Source organism: Oncorhynchus mykiss, chromosome 1 (assembly GCF_057628025.1).
Source record: "Oncorhynchus mykiss isolate SJ-2025 chromosome 1, ASM5762802v1, whole genome shotgun sequence".
NCBI lineage: Eukaryota > Metazoa > Chordata > Actinopteri > Salmoniformes > Salmonidae > Oncorhynchus > Oncorhynchus mykiss.
The window spans coordinates 76,054,341-76,072,281 of NC_143022.1; the positions used below are offsets into that span (position 1 = coordinate 76,054,341).

Sequence of the window (17,941 nt, forward strand, 5' to 3'; positions counted from 1 at the left end):
CACCAGATACTGAGTGTTACTTTGGATTTTGACCCCCCCCTTTGTTCCATTTCTGTTAGTGACATGTCCGTGGAACTTGTTCAGTTTATGTCTCAGTTGTTGAATCTTGTTTTGTTCATACAAATATTTACACATGTTAAGTTTTTGCTGAAAGTAAACGCAGTTGACAGTGAGAGGACATTTCTTTTTTTGCTGAGTTTGTAATTAAGTTAAACAAATACATTGACAGTAGCTCTAAAACATCTAGTTTTTTGCCAGTGTCCTGTACGCATTGTTTGTTTACACAGCTTTAGTGCTGCTTTACTCCAACACAAAGAATTAATTGATTAATGAGTTAATTAATAATACAGGTGACTAGCAAAAAGCTAACAGAGACAGGCCAACAGGTAATAGAAAGGTGCAAGAAGATAAGCTTGTTGCAGCTGCAGGTGTGTTTAGTGAGTGCTTCTATCTCTGGCCGGCTGCTAGCTGAGGCAAACCATGAGGCACGGAGCCCCAGTCCCTTTGCCTGCGCTAATCACCCCAGTCATTATGAAGCGGGAGGGCCCCTAGCTAGGACTGATTACATCTCACAGTGTGTAATGAATATCTCCTACTTTTTTCTGGCAGGGACCTCACAGAGACATTAGCTTACTCTCCAGCTCTTCTGTTCCAGCTCCAGCTCTCTTCTTTATTCCAGGTGACGTGGTAACAGAGACAGTAACAGTAGTCGTTTGTGGACAGCGTGCAATATCATGCAAGGCCGGCTCACTTAACGTCACGTTGAGGGACGTCCAGTTTGGGTTACTGGACCGCTAGCTGCTGGAGCGGGTGTGTGCTGAGGGGATTTGGTTACGGTAGCAGAAGGGCTGTTGTGAGGAGAGGGTGTTTCCATGGAAGGCTGTCACCAGGTGAAGGTTCAGTCTGGGATGTCTTTGACCTGGCTTTTACAGGACCTGGCCCTCAGGCTAAAAAGGTTCTTTGTAATGCCTCTGCCCTGTCAATTAAACACTTAGAGCTGTCAGTCGAATTATCACACCTTTTACATAATTATTGTAGTATTATAATTGATTAGACAACTAGAACAAAACACAATGAAATTCTGCATTTTCTCAGTGCAGGAACAAAGTTATGTTTTTGAATTAAGATGTAACAAGTAAAACCATCGACAGCCGTCATTGTTGTAATCAGACTATAGTGAAGGGTCTGTACACATGCTGATCAACACATACTCCTGATGGTCTCTTTGTTTACGGCGTTTTTATGGTAAAAAGTGCTGCTTACACTCTTAGAAAGAAGGATTCCAAAAGGTTTATTCAACTGTCCCCATAGGATAACCCTTTTTGATTCAAGGTAGAAGCCTCTGTGGAAAGGCTTCTACAGTGCAATCGGAAAGTATTCAGAACCCTTGACTTTTTCCACATTATGTTACATTACAGCCTTATTCTAAAATGTAATAAATTATTTGTTGTCCTCATCAATCTACACACAATACCCCATAATGACAAAGAGAAAAGTTTTTTCGAAATTTCAGCAAATGTATTAAAAATCTAAAAACATAAATACAGTATTTGCATAAGTATTCAGACCCTTTGAAATGCGACTTGAAATTGAGCTCAGGTGCATCCTGTTTCCATTGATCATCCTTGGGATGTTTCTACAACTTAACATGATTTGGAAAGGCACATACCTGTCTATATAAGGTCCCACAGTTGACAGTGCATGTCAGAGCAAAAACCAAACCATGTGGTCGAAGGAAATGTCTGTAGAGCTTTGAGACAGGATTGTGTCGAGGCACAGATCTTGGGAAAGGTACCAAAAAAAATCTGCATCATTGAAGGTCCCCAAGAACACAGAGTCGTCCATCATTCTTAAATGGAAGAAGTTTGGAACCGTCAGAACTCTTCCTAGAGCTGGCCGCCTGGCCAAACTGAGCAATCAGGGGAGAAGGGCCTTGGTCAGGGAGGTGACCCAGAACCCGATGGTCACTCTGACAGAGCTCCAGAGTTCATCTGTGAAGATGGAGAAACTACCAGAAGGACAACTATCTCTGCATCACTTCACCAATTAGGCCTTTATGGTAGAGTGGCCAGACGGAAGCCGCACATGACAGCCTGCTTGGAGTTTGCCAAAAGTCCCCCAAAGGACTCTCAGACCATGAGAAACAAGATTCTCTGTTCTGATGAAACCAAGATTGAACTCTTTGGCCTGAATGCCAAGCATCATGTCTGGAGGAAACCTAGCACCATCCTTACGGTGAAGCATGGTGGCGGCAGCATCATGCTGTGGGGAGCAAAGTACAGAGAGATCCTTGATGAAAACCTGCTCTAGAGCACCTCAGGACCTCAGACTGGGGCGAAGGTTCACCTTCCAACAGGACAATGACCCTATGCACACAGCCAAGACAACGCAGGAGTGGCTTCGAGACAAGTCTCTGAATGTCCTTGAGTGCCCCAGCCAGAGCCCAGACTTGAACCCGATCGAACATCTCTGGTGAGACCTGAAAATAGCTGTGCAGTGACGATCCCCATCCAACCTGACAGAGCTTGAGAGGATTTACAGAGAAGAATGGGGGAAACTTCCCAAATACAAGTATGCCAAGCTTGTAGCGTCATACCCAATAAGACTTGAGGATTTACCCATGCCAGAGGTGCTTCAACAAAGTACTGAGTAAAGGGTCTGAATACTTATGTAAATTTGATGTTTCAGTTTTATATTTTTAATACATTTGCAAAAGAAATCTAAAAATCTGTTTTTGCTTTGTCATTATGGGGTATTGTGTGTAGATTGGTGAGAATTATTACTTTTTAAATCCATTTTATAATAAGGTTGTAACATAACAAAATGTGGAAAATGTCAAGTGTTCTGAATACTTTCCAAATGCACTGTACATGGAACCCAAAACGGTTTTACTTGTAACCAAAAGGGTTCTTCTACCTGGAACCAGAAGGGGTTCTTCAAAGGGTTCTCCTATGGGGACAGCCGAAGAACCATTTTATGTTCTAGACAGCACCTTTTTTCTAAGTGTATAGACTGATTTATGGTACCATGTGTGTTGTACAAGTTGTATGAATTGCATATCTGCATGCATGATTGATTATGTTTTGTATGTCATTAATTCACTTGATCAGTCAGGTGACACACAGTACTGTACAGTATATCACTCACAATGCTTTGGGGAGGAGTTGGGCTCTAATTGTGTCTAATTTTAAACGGATGATTTTGCAATTCTCAATATCTGTCTCCAAGGGGAGGAGTTTCAGATGTTGGAGGCAAACTTTCTAAAGAACGATCCTGGTAAAGATTGTATATCAAACTCAAGGTAACACATGGAAACTCTGTACTGTGCTCAAACATGGACTGTTAAGCTACTACTGGTAAATGTTTTGAAGGGTCATTAACAATGGTTTTAATCTCCTACCATGTTTCGTTCTCAGAGGTTTTAGTATCTAGCCCAGTGATCCTATTTAGGGACAGTCCCAGACATGCCAGGCCAGGCCATTTTATACAAATGGGATTACATCAATGAGGCTTGATGTCTCAGCCAAGTAGTGCAATGTGCAACATTGGAGGCCTGCATTGGGACCTACACTGGCCCATTAACTGGAACATCCTTAGATGATTAAAACACGCACACACGCACACACAAACAAACGCACACAAACAAACACATGCGCTCCCACAAACACTTCCACCAAACACACACATACACAAACACACACACTAGATGCCGTAATTGACTGCTTGATAAGTCGAGGCGTAGATTGATGGCTTGATGGTTTCTTTCTGCAGGGGTGGATGTTGTTTTTTCTGGCTCTGTTCCAGTAGATGCTCAGAACATCTACTCAGTGATTGTGACAAGACAATACAGATTATTTTCTTTCTTGTCTCGTCAGCTACTTGAACAGAGAGAGAGCCAGACTTTGGACAGGCATTTCTGAAGCATAGCTTATATGACTATATGACTCAGGATACACATGGACACAGCAACAACTGTTTTGAGTGTATATTCAAATTTACTGCAGCTTATTTCTTATAGACTAGCAGAGGTGGGACCAAGTCACTATTATTCGAGTCACAAGGAAGTCTCAAGTCACATGATCTGAGTCCCAAGTAGAACGGGTCAAGACTCGAGTCAACTCCAAGTTGTGCATTCTAAGAGCAAGTAAAGTCTCAAGTCTATAAATCTATACTGTACATGCAACGACTTGTTCAAACACAAATCGTTGTCTATTTATCGAGGCTATAGGACAGCCCTTTGCGTTATTTTGTCTGCAATTATTAGCCTATGTAATTGTAAAATATGGATCTTGTAGCAGTGGTAAGCGCATGAAATCAGCAGAAGGCAGGTTGACGTGCTCAGAGTGTAGATTTATTTACAGGTCTTGGTGATCCATTGGTGAAAGCGCCATATCATACAAAATATACAAGTAGACTGACCAAATATACACGGGCAATAACCCAAAATAAATAGCCTCTGTATCATTCTTAACCTGTCCTATCTGAGAAACCAAATTGAACCTGTCTAACAGGAGCTCAAACAGGTAGACCTGCATAATAAGCATTTGGCCCCCAGGACCACACAATTACTCAATTGGCAATTACAACCAATAAACTGGTTCTACAATGTAACAGGCAATTTCCACATCCATTGTTACATTGGTACATCCATCTTAATCAAACTTAATGATTATTAATGATATCCAAGGACTCCAAGGAGCACAGACCACGTAGCCTATTTCTAGTTCTTTTTCTCCTATTTCGCACAACAAAAATGACAGAGACATAGGACACAGATAGACAGAACTACCAAAATAACCGGGGAATCGTGACCAAAGGAATCTATACGTTGAATTAAATAAACAGAACTTCTTCCTCACGAGTTTTGCGAATGTTCATGTGCACTATAAACATCGCGCCAACTCAGAGCAGGGTAAGAAATAGTTGGCTACAAAATTAAAATGTATTGTAGTAGGCCTATCAAACATGAAATAGAAATGTCTACGTGTTACAATCAACAGTAGATGGAATATAGAATTACCACATAAGGTCTATGCATTTCAACGTGTGAAAGCAAGAGCAAACATTTCAGCGGGAGAAAAAAAGCCCTCCACTGGCGGGAGGTTGGAGAGTACAAGTGAAGAGCAGTGCCTACGGTGCGTCTTCGCCACAGTAATATTTGAATTTAACCACAAATTCCAATCACAAGCTTCTTAAGTAAAATATCAATATCAACCAACTGTTACATACCAAAAGACCAGTAGACCTACAGTATGGTAGTAATTGTTAAGTTAATATTATTGATCACCAAACGATTTTTGGAGCTGCATATTTATTTATTATGGCAATCCTCTCTCTTTTCAATTTGATGTTTGTGCTGCACCCGAACAGGAAATCAGCTGTTTGTTCTCTAGCTCACCCAACCTGTGTTGATTGACAGTTTGCTGGTCCAATCAGTGTGCAGAGTGTGCATTTCACTAGCCAATCTGTTGAAGTTTTTTTGCAAGGGAGATGCTGCGGCTACTATCTCTGGCTGCGTTTTGATTAATCCATGTAGACTCTGTGCCACAAAACGAGTGACAAAACATTACAAAACCTGGCCAGATCATTTCAAGTCATCAGTCTCAAGTTAAAGTCGAGTCCAGAATCTTGAGGCTCCAAGTCCAAGTCAAGTCTCAAGTTATTTTATTTTCTATCAAGTCATCAAATTTGTGACACGAGTCCACAACTCTGTAGACTAGAATATAGCCTTCTACAGGAAACCTCGGAAATCTGTTGTATGGCCCTGACCAACAGGCAAAATGTTCAACTGAAGTTAGGTTGTAATGCCAATGTCTTTTCAACTTTGTTGACCCCTACTTATATACATCCAGTATATGCTCAACCTTTGTACTGTAGAATCATCAGAACATGGAAAAACCTCTTCAAATGCCATGTCCTGCATGTGAATCTTTAGTTGCCGAGCGTGATTGATATCAAAAGTCATCCTCGTTATTGACGAGGATGAAGACAAGCTTGAAGTGGCTGCCAGCAGATGGGATGTTAAAAGAGATTATACAGGTACCATGAGTGTTAGATCAGCTCTTCACTCCTTTCATGTGTAATGGAAAGATATGATTCCCTTTTATCAAGACACTTCCGACACTCAGAAGCAGAAAAGAGCTAGTTGGGGAAGAAGAAAGTCTGATGAAAGAGAGGCGAAGGAGCTGAGAAGCTGTTCGTGTTTTTATTTCAGATGGAGTAGGGCTCCTACTGTACCCTCGCTGGATAAAGCCCAGCCTTGTCAGTCTCCATGTGATCCATAACCGTGATTGCTTCCCCCCCCCCCCTCGGCATAATCTCTTTGATCTCACTGCTTCACTCACTATGTTATTCCAGCCACATACATGTCCTACAAGAGATACTGACTTTGATACAGACTCGCAGCAGAGTTTAGAGGTTGAGAATCATGTTGTAGTTACAGAATCCAGATGTTGTCATATAAAAAGTATCATCCAAAGTAAAGGACATAGTTAAACTTTACACATTCAGTAGTCAGTGGTGGAAAAAGTACCCAATTGTCATACTTGAGTAAAAGTAAAAATACCTTAAGAAAATGGCTCAAGTAGAAGTGAAAGACACACAAGAAAATTCTAATTAAGTAAAAGCCTAAAAGTATTTTGGTTGAAATACACTTAAGTATCTAAAGTAAATCTAAATGCAAAAATATACTTATGTATCAAAAGTACATTTTCAAATTGCTTATATTTAGCAAATCAGACAGCACAATTTTTTTGTTGTAAATTGTTTATGGCTAGCCAGCGGCACACTCCAACACCCAGACATCATTTACAAATAAAGCATTTGTGTTTAGTGAGTCCGCCAGATCAGAGACAGTAGAGATGACCATTAAAAATGTAACTAGTACTTTTGCGTGTCTGGAAAAATGTATGGAGTAAAAAGTACATTATTTTCTTTAGGAATGTAGTAAAAGTTGTCAAAAAATATAAATAGTAAAGTTAAGTACAGATACCCCAAAAAACGACTTAATTAGGTAGTACTTTAAAGTATTTTTACTTAAGTACTTTACACCACTGTCAGTAGTCCAAAATCCCATTGGGGTAGTTGGAGCAATTGTGATTAACAAAAGAAGGAACGGAGACATGACTTCAACTAACAATTTTCTGATTTCACCACCATCTTCCTCCAATACTATCAACATGTCCCTTTAGAGTCACAGTAAAGCCTGGGTTGTGGCTAGAAAACATGCTCATGGCTTTGTTTACCTTGTATGCCAGGAAAACATTCAGTTGACTCACTATGCCACCAAGTTTGTGCTCCCCTTATTCTCTTCTCCTAGAGTCACATGGATTTCTTTCTCCCCATGAGGACAGGGATGTTATGACAGACAGTTTAGGCTCAGACAGGAAGTCATCTGGGGCGAATCCTGAAAGATGGCCCTCCCCTCTCTCCAGAGTTTATGGGCCCTGAAGACTGGCTTCAAACGTGTACTGATCAGCCCTGTTAAGACAGATAGATGTACATGGGAAATGAACCTGGCTTCAAAGGGAACACCACTGGGATGAGAGCGAGAGATATCAAGAGGCGGAAATAGAGAGAGGTAGAGAGAGAGAATACGTAAAAAAAATTCATTGTCGCAGTTGAAGAAGAGATACAACAGCTGGGGTTGTTCTCCATTATCCCCTTGTGTAATCCGCTAGTTATATCTATGATTTGTGTGCGTGCTTGTGTGTCTGTCTGGATGTAAGTCTCCCTGGATAAGAGCATCTGCTAAATTACAAAAATGTAAAACATTTAAATGTCTGTTTGTCTTGGTGGTATGTATGTGTTCTTGTGTCACAAATAATGATTCTGTCAGCATATGTGCTAAGATGACTGACAGAGACGCTGATTGTGTTAAACAGGCCTTTGATATGGTCCGGGGGATATCTGTGACTGCTTGCCCTGCCACCTTATGTTTTAATATCACATTTTGCAACGTATCTCCTTCTCCCAGAATAAATCAACTGAGGAAGTTCTGACTCAAAATACCCCTTACAGATAAAAGCTAAAACACTTCTATTCTTCTCTGAGACACCTTGCCTCTGTATAGGAAAATATATGTATGTGCTGTGTACTGTGTAATTCAATCACATAGGCTACATAGAGTGACAAGAACACACTAGGTGGTCTACTGTGATAGATGTGTCCAGCGAGGATTTGAAAACACTGAAGAAGGAAAAAAAGGTTCTTAGATGGTTCTTCATCAGCTCTTAAGGTTCCTTGTAGAACTCTTGACTGATAAAGAGCCTTTGAGTTAAGTGGGGGTTCTTGACATGACATCTACTGTTCTTCAGAATTCTAAAAGGTTGAAATGTATGGAAGCCTGCAGATGTGTCCCTTTCGTAGCATGTTCTTTGCTCATCAGTCAACATGCTCTGATTGATATGCATTACAATCTTCTGCATAAATATACGTTTTTTTCTTCTAATAGAAAAATGCTTGCTACTCATTGATATGTTTGAAAATAGTTGCTATAATGAAATCTGGTATACTGAAGCTTGCCATATACTGTACAGTAGATGCATGGAACGTAGCATATCATTGCTTGACTCCAAAACACCTGTCGTCTTTCTTTTATACGACATGACTAAAAACGGTGGATACGTTGTTTATGTCCTGCTCTCATCTGATCCTCTGAGGTAATTTGCAGCATAGCTACATCATCATCTGATGGAACATTTTGGTGAGTATCAAAGTTGGCTAGATTTGTCTAGCGTAATTTATTATAATTTATTTTAAACCATATTCCTAAATGTCAGTAATTTGTCAGTGAACAGTATAGCTACTACCAAACTGATCTGACTTGGCAGAGCACAGTAAGGTAGATAAAGTTATAACACAGACACAATGTTAAACCTGTAGTTATTAGTTAACGTTAGTTAGCTATCTAGTTACCAATATCTTTGGTTATATCTACTAACGTTAGCTGTCTACAAGCTAGACAGTATTGCTACTTTGGTTTACAGGGAACTCTCACACATGGTGCAGCTAGCTCGCTAGCTATTTAGCACCATGTACCATGTGATGTTAGCTAGCTAGGTACATTTTCTAAGTTAGATATCTACCAAGCTTGGCATGCTCGCACCAAGTCAGATCACAAAAGTATGTCTGGCCTAGTCAGATGAGTTAGCTAGCTAGCTTGGATTTTCCTAGTTAGCTAGAAAACAAACTTGTCAGTTATATAATATCATGTGAGGTGTTAGTTGTTTGAACCAAAACCTATCACTCGCTAAATACGAACAGTGACTTGCTAATGTTAGTAAAACACAGTGGTGTACAGCAAACTTTTATGCCCGGTGTAGCTAACTAGCTATTTACATTAGCTAGCATCATGCATGATATTAGCTATAACATATTAAGCTGACAATATTGGGGAAGGGACACAATTTTATGAAATATTAGATAGATAGTGATCTTGGTGATTGTTGTTTCACATGTGAATCCGTGATTCATAAGTGGGTTGTCCGTTTAATTATCTTCTCACTTTTTAGTCAGCAATGCCATGCCTATATTATGGGCCAATGAGCACCTCACGCTGGCAGTGAGAAATGTAGCTAGTAGTGTTGCCAAACAGTGCCCCTTACTGCCAGTAAAAAAAATAATAGCATATTTAATGGGTATTTTGTTTAAGTACCTATTTATTCATTTATCTCATTTAGTTAATGAAAACAATACATAAAAAAAGAATGAAGGTACGGAATGTATTTACAATATATATGATGGAATTAACTCTTAGAAAGTCTCAACTGTTACTGTATGTTTTTGTGATGAGTTTGACATATTTGTCTAGTATTTTGAGGACCTATTTAGTTGATCTCATTTAGTTCATGAATAAAATACAATAGATTCATTAATTTACAGAATGTGTGGACATCATGGATTTACATAATTTATGGTTTATTCTCTCTCTCTCTTCTCTCTCTCTCTAGCTTTTGGAAGAGATGATAGCACTCATGCAGAAGGACCTGGACAAGCTACTGATAACCAATCTGCATAAAATGGCAGTTAACGTAGTTGAGAAGGCCCCAAAGAGTCCCCCGAAGATATCATGTGCCCAGTTGCTAGATGGCTGCCGAACAGAGGTGGAGAAAGTAGGTCTGTGGTTTTATATTATTACACTTAAAGTTCAGTATGAAGTGGGCAGCTGCTAGGGGGGTCCACTGATTTTCAATGGTGGTGAGCAGGCTAGGTGGCACAACAGTGGATGCTTATTCACACTTGGGCAGGGAATGTTAAAGCCATGTTCAATAACAATATAGGAGGTGTGATGAATTAAGATGTTTAATTCTGTCTTTCAGGCCATATGGTCAATAGAGCTATATTCCTGCTGCCATATATCTTCAAAGAGGATCAGCACAGTTTTGGAACACTCATTACTTTTTTGTAAGCCATTAGTGCAGTGCTCTACGATTAGATTATTGTTCACTTCTTAGATTATACTGTACCTCTATTATTGAACAATGACTTTTTTTTAAATTGTACTTTGAAATAAATGGAAATTATACTTTGTTGGAAATTGTACTTTGAGTTTGAAATGAAATGGTACTTTGTTTGAAATTGTACATTCTACTGTTTTGTGCTTGGTTGTATAATAAACTATTGGTACATTTGGTCATGATTGATTATTATTTCAATACAGTTTAAATAATTAATGTATTTTAATTAAAATTCCTGAAGAACCACCATATGAGAGAACCATTGGAGAACCCAATCTACGTAGAACCATCAATGCTGTGCTTCGAAGGGTTGGGTTATGGTTAGGACCAGGGTTAATTTATAAACATTTATGCTGTTTCCTTGTGTAACCAATAATGGATCTTTGTAGAACCTTTAATGCTGGATCCTTGTGAAACTAATAATGGATCTTTGTAGAACCTTTAATGCTGGATCCTTGTGAAACTAATAATGGATCTTTGGAGCTTTAGCATTTTTTTGTTTATTGGTAGGGCTCTTTAAAGAACCATCCCATTTATGGTTCTTCAGTGATCCAAAAAAATGTCCAATATGGCATCGCTATCAAGAACCCTATTTGGTTCCAACTTGCACCTTTATTGTTGATGCATTTATTGTGTTGGGATAATGTGATGTCTACCCAATTCACACACGATAACGTACACACAGAATGTGAGCAACACGCACATGTGTCCCGCAATGGCTCAGTAACAACCTTGGCTGTTCTGTACAATTTCTGTGCATGTGTGTCTGTCTTTGTTTGTCCGCCTGCGTGTGTGTGTAGCCTATGTACACGTGCGGTCGTAGCCTGTAATTTGAATGAGTATTAGGTACGTCCATTATGAGCAGTCTTAGCTAACAGGTGTGTGCTGGACAAGAACATCTGGGCTGAAATGTGTTATCTCTGGCCATTTAATGAAGTTTCCCTCTCTTCCTCACGTCCAGGTGGGCAGGCAATAACATTTGACAGAAGATGCGACGGGGGCCATGTCTCTTCAGATGGCTGGGGATAAGCATGGCGCTCCTCTCTCTGACCACCTACAGCTGGGCCCAGAAAACAGAAGGTACAGTAGATGGACAGGCCTTAACGGGATGTGTGAAGTTGGGTATTGTGACAGCAAATCAATCAATTTCCATTGTAAAATTGACAATTAAGTGTCCATTCTATTCTATTATATAGAATATTATATGTGCTGAGTGAAAACATGCATACTGTTTAAGGTAGACCTTTTCACTGGAGTGTATGCCTGTGAGCTTTTTCGAAAAGCATAGTAACAAAGAATCCAGAGATTGGCTGGTAAGATGAGGGGGTCAGGACAAATGGCCAGGACAAATTGTCTGAGTTAAGCCAGGGGGTCGAGGGAGAGCAGAGCGGTAGCTAATTACTTTCTTGGATGGTTGTATAGATATTCTCTATGATACTTAATCACGGTGCACTCACAGTAAGCTCCCTAGTGTCAAGCCTTTCCCTCGTCATCAATATGACTCAAAAGGCATTATGTTAAATATTTATACATCCCTCATTACTGTCAGTACAGTTGAATTAGCTGGAGAAGAGGGTGCTCCTTGTAGTGTAATGTACTGTACAGTGAAAATATATACTTTGTAACACTCCATTCAAATGTTTCTGAGACGGTCAGTAAATTATGAACTGTAAAGTACAATAACTAAAGACATAACCATACTTGACTTCCCCAGTGTGATACTGTTTCTAACTTGTCCCAAAGATTTTTTATTTTATTTAACTAGGCAAGTCCGTTAAGAATAAATTCTCATTTACAATGATGACCTACTGTGAAACAGTGGGTTAACGGCCTTGTTCAGGAGCAGAACGACAGATTTTTACCTTGTCAACTCAGGGATTCAAACCAGAAACCTTTCAGTTACTGGCCCAACACTCCAACCACTAGGCTACCTGCCGCCCCAGGATATGTCACTTTACTTCAAGAAGTGTCCTTATTTCCTTCATTTCTTCATTTCTTCATTTCTTCATTTCTTCCTTCCTCCCTCCCTCCCTCCCTCCCTCCCTCCCTCCCTCCCTCCCTCCCTCCCTCCCTCCCTCCCTCCCTCCCTCCCTCAATCCCTCTCTTCCTTCCTTCCTTCCTTCCTTCCTTGCTACTGTATTACTAAAGTATTATAATTGTACAAAAATGGAATGGAGTGCCTCCTCAAGGTGAAAGCAAAGCATTGTGGGTTCCTTGTGGAAACTGTCTAGATGCATAAACAGCCAAACATCTGCTGCTGTTGAGTGAGGAGAGTACTGACCTAAAATATCATAGTTTTTATTACCCCTGGAATATGGATTTATTTGTACCGTTTTACAGTTTCTGTAAAGTTAGTCTTCTTTTAATGCATGGCTTACCTTGGAGAAACCACTGAAGGTAATGCCTTTAAAGCTGCAATCTTTCACAGTTTTATAGAGTTTTGGCTGGCACTCACATCAGCTCATTAATTAGCTCCTGTCACCTTGGGGGGAAGTGAGTTCCTGCTTAAATAAGTCCTTTTTTTTCAGAGCCTATGTGTGTCTGTGTGTGAGTGCATGTTGGAGTGATTGTTTTGTCTGTATGCACTTAAGTGTGTTATGCGCATATGTGTTTGTGTGTGTGCAGTCGTAGCCTGTAATTTGAATGAGTTTTGTATTACGTACGCCCATGTGTATGTTTGTGCTTTTCTTGCATCCACATGTTGAGCAGGCTTAGCAGAAGCCTAGTTGGCCTTCGCCTAAACAAACAAAAAATGTATCTTCTGACCACATTCAATCTCTGTGGGTAATTGAGTCTAGGCTGAGGTCTGACAATTTTACATATTTCCACTTGCCATTGTCAAGTATTTAACGTGTAATTTGATGTAACATAAAAGTTGATGGAAGAGTGTGGTTTCTAATGTTATTTTGAACTAGTGCTTTAGAACCGGTATCCTCAGTCAGAGTTGTTGCACTTAAACTTACATCTCTTATGTATCTACTCCATATGGATGTAAGTGACCAGACTGGCACATGATTATATATTTCCTGTACTTGTCCTCCTCGCCTTTGTGCCGTCTCTGTATTTATCTCACGGTACGGTGACCTGCTCCTGTATCAGTGGAGCTTCAGCCCACTGATTATAACTGGGGATGCAGCCTATAATTTGAACGAATACAGACGGGATAATTACACAGGGAGCAGGTAGGAATTAGAGGTAGTTAGAACAATCACAAGTGAGAGTTGATTGGATCACTGCGTGGAAACACGGACGCTTGTTGAAGCATGAGAGGGAACAGTGTCTGTTTACGAGAATGTGTGCATTCGTGTGTGTGTGTGTGTGTGTGCGTGAGTGAGTGTGTTCCCAACTGTGCATGTGCGTGCTTATTTTCTCAGTGTCACCTTGGTTTGAGCGGGCCTTCTTAGGCCATTTCCAACCATAAATCTCCCTGTCTATAGTCTTACTGTCTGTTTGTTGTCTGTCTGTCAGCATTCAAGGGTACAATACAACAAGGTTGTTACAGTATACAAAAAACATGCAACAATAATTTCTATATCGAAACATGGAAATTACATGAAAACACCAATTAAAGATAAGAGAATAGGTATCGCATAGCTCTTTGTTTCTCTTTCTGCCTTTCTACAGTGTGTCCCATCCTCATGTTTCTTTCATCCTCTCTTTCCTAGAGCTCTTTCTTCACCTTCTCATCTCCACTTTGCCTCATATGCTTTAACTGTCTTACATCTCTGACAGTCAGTCTGAATACTGTGAGTCTGTCTGAACAGTGTGGCATGGCGCTATGCAATGCAGTATTCCCATCATGCATATCCCCTGTCTGTCCATCCACTGTCTGTCTCTATGAGGATCAGCGATCAGCAGGCCCCATAGCTTAGGAAAGGATCATGAAAGGTCAAGCCTCAATCTGGATGACAACGCACAAACCTTTCTCATACCTCTCTCTACCTCTCAATACAATCACTCAAAATCTCCTGATGTTTAGTGTGTGTGTGTGTGCGTGTGTGCGTGTGTGTGTGTGTGTGTGTGTGTGTGTGTGTGTGTGTGTGTGTACATGGACTTATTTCTGTGGTAATACACTGTACTAATGACAAGCGGCTATTATCTTTGAAGGGTTTCATCACTAGTATGTTTATTATGTCTCTCTTGAGGCTTTGATGGTTGCCCTATTCTCATTAAATAATTGTGTGTGTATGTTGACAGCCATCCCAGCTAACCAAAATTGGTTCTGTGAAAGTTCTCAAAACATTAATTTGGTTGCAGCAAATGTTATCATAATACAAAAACTGTCCGGTTGTACTTATGATTATACAATGTTTGTACAAAACCTTTGCCTGATGTTGCAAGAACCTTTCCAGAACTTTACTCTCACATTTTGTTTCCGGCAGTATGTTTTAAAAACATTACTGGTACATTGTGTTATTTGATTACCTGGACAACTAAAGTTAGATAAATCCTTTACTAGAACTTAATGGGGAATCTTAGCTAATATTCTGGGAATATTAATGGTTTGCTGGGATGTGTCCTCTCCTCAGACTCCATCTAACCTTCTCTCTCATCCCCTTCCTCTCTCTCTCTCTCTCTCTCCCCTCCCTTGTCTCTGTCTGAAATTGTTTCTCTATTTTGGGGATTGTTTGATTAGAGGCCAGATGCGCAGACTCTGTCTAGCAGTAGCAGCCTCTAGCTGTGGGGGAAGTGGAGCGGCTGTGTGGATGTATGTTTTAATCTGGCAGCCAGCAGGCTGTAATCAGGCTCGGTGTGGCCCAGGAGGATGGGGGTTTGCTGGGCTTGGCTGAGCCTGAACTTGGCCTCTCCTGGAGCTCAACTGGTCCATGTGCAGGATCAACTCCGAGCAGTTCAATGGGAGTGTGATTGCAACACTCGAAGCAATGTCCTTTTTTAACATCGATCTAGCTTTTTTCCCTCAAGTGAAGGAGAATGGTTGTATATGATCTGAGCAATCCTCTCTGTAACTGTTTTCTAAACCCACCTGAGGACCTGTAAGGTAAAGAATCTGTCGATGTGCCCTTCAGCAAGGCACTTAACCCTAACGGCTGCTGTAAGTCACGCTGGATACGAGCGTCTGCTAAATGAGTAAAATGGAAATGTGGTATAAAAGGGTCAATCTGCAGTTAAAACAATAAAGCGGGAACCCCACCACTTCTTTGGTAAACAGCTATGGGATGGGGCTGGAGAAATGTAAACACTCTCAAATTCATATAAATTGAGGCAGGCAACACTGAACAATCGGTGAGAGCACCAGCTTTTCCGGTCGACTGTGTGATCACGCTCTCCGTAACCGATGTGAGTAATACCTTTAATCCTTAAGAGTCTATTGATACACCTGTGCGCCGATCTACTGTGCCTTCAAAAAGTATTCATACCCATTGACTTATTCCACATTTTGTTGTTACAGTCCTAGTTCAAAATTGATTAAATATGTATTTTTCTCACCCATCTACTCACAATACCCCATAATGACAAAGTGAAAACATGTTTTTAGACATTTCTGTAAAATGTATTTAAAATCAAATCCAGAAATATCTAATTTACATAAGTATTCACACCCTTGAGTCAATACTTTGTAGTCGCTTCTTTCTGGGTAAGTCTCTAAGAGCTTTCCACACCTGGCTTGTACAGCATTTGCCCATTATTCTTTAAAAATAAATTCAGACTCTGTCAAATTGGTTGTTGGTCATTGCTAGACAATCATTTTAAGGTCTTGCCATAGATTTTCAAGTAGATTTAAGTCCATACTATAACTCGACCACTCGGGAACATTCACTGTCTTCTTGGTAAGCAACTCTAGAGTAGGTTTGGCCTTGTGTTTTAGGTTATTGTCCTGCTGAAAGGTAAATTCATCTCCCAGTGTCTGGTGGAAAGCAGACTGAACCAGGTTTTCCTTTGGGATTTAGCTGTGCTTAGCTATATTGTTTATTTTTTATCCTGAAAAACACCCCAGTCCTTAACGATGACAGGCATACTCATAACATAATGCAGCCACCACTATGCTTGAAAATTGAGTGGCTCTACCTGATGCTGTCTTTAGAGCTCACAGGGAATAAGGTGAGCGGTAGCTGCCTGAGTTACAGTGCATTCGGAAAATATTCAGACCCCTTAACTTTTCCACTTTTTTTGCGTTTCAGATTCTGTTATTTTAAAATTGATTAAAAAAAACAATTCTCATCAATATACACACAATAACCCATCATGACAAAGCAAAAAAAGGTTTTTAGAAATTGTTGCAAATTTATAAAAAAAATATCAAAATGAAATATCACATTTACATAAGTATTCAGACCCTTTACTTTGTGAAGCACCTTTAGCAGCGATTACAGTCTCAGGTCTTCTTGGGTATGAAGCTACACGCTTGGCACACCTGTATTTGGGGAGTTTCTCCCATTCTTCTCTGCAGATACTCTCAAGCTCTGTCAGGTTGGATGGGGAGCGTCGCTGCACAGCTATTTTCAGGTCTCTCCAGTTATGTTCGATCAGGTTCAAGCCTGGGCTATAGCTGGGCCACTCAAAGACATTCAGAGACTTGTCCCGAAGCCACTCCTGCATTGTCTTGGCTGTGTGCTTAGGGTCGTTGTCCTATTGGAAGGTGAACCTTCGCCTAAGCGCTCTGGAGCAGGTTTTCTTCAAGAATCTCTCTGTACTTTGCTCCGCTCATCTTTCACCTCGATCCTAACAAACAACCCCAGAGTCTGAATCCTTTAGGTGCCTTTTGGCAAACTCCAAACTCCAAATGTTATTTATTTTGTCCACATGGTTAGCAGATGTTAATGCGAGTGTAGCGAAATGCTTGTTCTTCTTCTTATGACAATGCAGTAATAACCAACGAGTAATCTAACCTAACAATTCCACAACAACAACAATGAAAGAATATGTACATAAAAATATATGAATGAGTGATGGCACAGAACGGCATAGGCAATATGCAGTAGATGGTATCGAGTACAGTATATACATATGAGATGAGAAATGTAGGGTATGTAAAAATATAAAAGTGGCATTGTTTAAAGTGGCTAAGGATACATGTATTACATCAAGATGGCAAGATGCAGTAGATGGTATAGAGTACAGTGTATATACGTATACTTATGTAATTATTTGTAATATATTTGCACAAAAAAAAGTAAACCTGTTTTTGCTTTGTCGTTATGGGGTATTGTGTGTTTAACAAATTACGGAAAAAGGGAAGGGGTCTGAATACTTTCCGAATGCACCATATATCTATCATGAATAAATCCAGCACTGCTATAGTGCAGTTTTGTTTTGACTGTTTTGTGGTTGCCATTGCCGTGACCTCCCTGTAACGCTTGTCGTTGCATGAAGAAGGAGTGGACCAAAGCGCAGCGTCGTACGTGTTCATGATCATTTATTTAAACTGAACACTGAGACAAAATAACAAAATGGAACAAATTAAACAGTTCTGTCTGGTGCAGACACAAAACAGAAAACAACTACCCACAAAACACAGGTGGGAA

The 17,941-nt window shown here is 40.2% G+C and overlaps 1 protein-coding gene across 2 annotated transcripts in view; it reads left to right on the forward strand.

Annotated features, from left to right (window-relative positions):
• The window catches only part of LOC110528891 (protocadherin-15), a 275,550-nt gene that overhangs the window by 27,389 nt on the left and 230,220 nt on the right, over positions 1 to 17,941 (forward strand). For both annotated transcript variants that reach the window (XM_090240353.1, XM_021611090.3), the window contains exon 2: positions 11,419 to 11,537. In XM_090240353.1, coding sequence (XP_090096479.1) covers positions 11,447 to 11,537 — 91 coding nt within the window. In that variant the 5' untranslated portion in view covers positions 11,419 to 11,446. The remainder of the gene's footprint in view (positions 1 to 11,418; positions 11,538 to 17,941) is intronic.